The following is a 3,326-nucleotide window of genomic DNA, read 5'->3' as shown; positions in this document are numbered from 1 at the left end:
ACACATCCGAATATGACACGATGTATCCGGATATCACTCACAAATTAATACTGGCATATCTGGATACGAAAACAAAGCATCCGGATATCATTAAGACCATCCAGATATGAATAATGGCTATTCGGATGTCACTCACATAAAACTTTTTTGACTCATCCGGATAGCCTCTAGCTCATCCGGATATTACTCACATGGTATGAAAAATCCATCTAGATATGAAGGGATGCATCCAGATGTCTGCAACTATTTTTGACGAATATGAACAAACACAGAGACCATGTTCTTGAACAAATCTTATTAAAACTACACCATTCAAAAAGGAATCTTGGAAAATCAAATCCCAACTGATATAAAACAACATTAGGGATGATTCAACGATGATATTTACTTGAATCGCTGTAAAGAAATCATGCATAACTGATATAAACTCACTGTAACATATATATATATATACGTATATGTATAATCTAAAACTCAATGAAGCATTCTTGAATAAACTGAGAACGAACTAACATGAATTTGTAATGAAAGGAATTACAGATAGGATATTCTCCTTATGCTAGCTCTGATTGGATCAAACGATTGCAACGGAAATCTCTTAAGCAAAACTTGAACCCACTATTGCTGCTCTTGCTCTCTGTTCTTACGGCGTGAAGAACATATGGCCAATGGGATTATTTATATATACAGAGAGAGAGCAACCCTAAAAGCCCTCACAAACTCCTTATACAACTAGGATACTTCTCAATCCCAATCCTCCTTACATATGGATTCTTAATCCCTTAATCACAATAACTTTAATTAATAATTAAATTCTAATAACAAATTTCTAAATGACCTTCATGTCATAGCATTTAATTTCCACAATAAATAACTAGAATTAAATGCTCTTTAAATGCTATTTAAATACTATTCGCTTAATTAAAAATTATTAGATCGCTGCCTTGGCAAATTCCTTTAATTCCAACATTAAATAGAATTAAATGCTATTCTTTTCCTTCAAAATCTCTAAATTGCCACATTAAATAATTAATTAGCAAAATCTCTTCACCAAAATACTTTAATAACTAATTAAATAATTCTGAATAAATACTGAGCCCTCTAACGGGTCATTACAATATATTTCTTGCACCACTACTTATGGGCTAGGCCCAACTTAGCAAGCCAGCCCAATCACTTAAGACCAGGAGGCCCTAGCGAGCTTACCATGGCAAACCCACACATCGCTTAAATTCGAGCTCATATCACAGAACCAAGCAAGCTCCTAGCGAACTCCTAGTGATCGATTCAACGAGCTGTCAATAAAGCCCTTAGTTCGCTGGCTTAACCGTTCAGCTCGCTGGTCTAAATCCTCCAGCTCGCATAGACAACAAAGTTGCTGAACAGCTAGAGGCAAGGACCCACTTACTTTATCTAAGGTGAGCCATATCCCTTGTAATGAGAATCCTATTCTAGGTTTTATGCAGACGATAAGGACTGTTTGTCCCCCATTATATCATCTTTATACTTTTATATCTTATGCAAACTGTAAACAACCCCCATTATAAATAGGGGGCAGGAATATCGTTAAAAGGGGATAACAAGAAGAATAATCAGATACTGCCACTTTGGAAGAATAATCAGGGTACAGTCGTGGAGTAGGCATCGTTCTGGCCAAACCATGTAAAAAAATCTTTGTGTTCCTCCCATCTTGTCTTTCCTCCTTGCATCTTGAACTCACTCACTATGAATCACGGTCGGTTAAAATTGAACGTCGACATTTTGGCGCTAAAGGAAGGGGCCATTTTGATTAATAGTTATGGCAAGAGGAAGGAATACTCGAAGCTCCGATGCGGCGGTCGACCCACCAAAAAATCATCGCCATCAGCCGTGAGATTTTCAACCAAATGGAAGGCCCATTGTTCCGGCAGTAGATATCCCTCTGCCACCACAAACAGGAAACATTGCCGGTATACACTCGTGGGCTACTGTCCAACTCGCTGCTCAAACCACCGGGATATAGGCGATCTAAGACTGGAAGCAACGCTAGGAGGCGTTAGAAAATACAGTAATGTAGCTCGTTGACGCGGTCAGGGTCTTGGCCCAGACTCAAGCGTGAGCTATCCTTTATCCACTAGCTTCTCCTCGAAGGGTTCGTCAACCATTGGAAGAAAGACCCCCACTGCCAGAAGAGAATATCAAAGATAATTACTCGTTTCCAAATTACCAATCTCCGGAGCGGGAAAGAAATAGGTGAACGCAGGCTTAATGATCTGTGGATCCAGACTCAACCGTAGAGGAGTTGTATCAAAGAGTCTGACAGTTGGAGGCACAACATGGGGTCCTTGACCAGAATAGTGGTCGCGGGGATAGGACGCCATTTATAAGAGAAGTCAAACTCGAGCCTCTCCCCCGAAGATTCAAAGTCCTGAGCATGCCATAGTACAACGGGGATAACGATCCCTATGATTACCTGGATGCGTTCAATGTTCAGATGGATATGCAGACAACTAACTCGCTGGTTAAATGCCACGTTTTCCCAATAACCTTGGGGGACATTCCCCGAGCTTGGTTTAGGAGCCTTTCGCCTCGCAACATCCACAACTGGGAGGAATGCCAACGAAGATTCCTCAAGAAATATAAGGCATTGAGAAGGCAACTCCCCCCTCCATGTCACCTCGCTACAGTATTCCAGAGAGCAAACGAGTCCTTGAAGGACTATATCACTAGGTTCAGGCACAAGGTGAGCAATGTCGAGGATCCCTCCGATAAAAGTGTACTGCCTGCAATCTCCATGGGCCTCCGCAAAGATGGGAAGCTATATGAGAGCATCTATAGGACCCCAATTAGGGACTTGGGGGAATTCTACGGACAGGCTGCGAAGGAGGTCCGATGGGAAGAGGCCTTTAGTTTGAAGAAGTCTACCGGACCAAAAGAAGAGGCCGAGGGTTCCAACTAGAATAAGAAGAGGAATAATGGAGACATCGGAAGGGAACCTCGGGGAGAGCGCTCAAACAATTAGGTCTCCAAACGAGTTCACAAGGAGGAAAGGGAAGAGCGACTTGCATGATCACGACGTTTCGACAGCTACTGTGCCCTATCCGATCCCTAAGAGAGGATCTTCGCCATGGAAAGAAATAAGGAGGAGTTTGGAAAGCCCAACCTGCTAAAGACTCCCCATAAATTTAGAAATAGGGAGAAATTTTGTGCTTACCATAACGAGGTGGCTATAACACCTCTAAATGCTGGGCCTTAAGGGACGCCATTGAGGACCTGATTAGGAGAGGTTAGTTGAGGGATTATGTGGTGCGACCAGCAGATCAGTCGACCCGACTATCGGTACAGCA

The 3,326-nt window shown here is 42.1% G+C and overlaps 1 protein-coding gene across 1 annotated transcript; it reads left to right on the top strand.

Annotated features, from left to right (window-relative positions):
- The first annotated feature begins 2,473 nt into the window (after nt 1-2,473).
- On the top strand, nt 2,474-2,938 carry LOC127788128 (uncharacterized). Its single transcript, XM_052316239.1, has one exon. It carries the CDS (start codon nt 2,474-2,476, stop codon nt 2,936-2,938), a length of 465 nt encoding a protein of 154 aa, XP_052172199.1.
- The last annotated feature ends 388 nt before the right edge of the window (nt 2,939-3,326 follow it).

The sequence above is a fragment of the Diospyros lotus genome, chromosome 13 (genome assembly GCF_014633365.1).
Source record: "Diospyros lotus cultivar Yz01 chromosome 13, ASM1463336v1, whole genome shotgun sequence".
NCBI lineage: Eukaryota > Viridiplantae > Streptophyta > Magnoliopsida > Ericales > Ebenaceae > Diospyros > Diospyros lotus.
The sequence above is the reverse complement of the archived record's forward strand: the minus strand, read 5'-3'. Positions and strand labels throughout refer to the sequence as shown.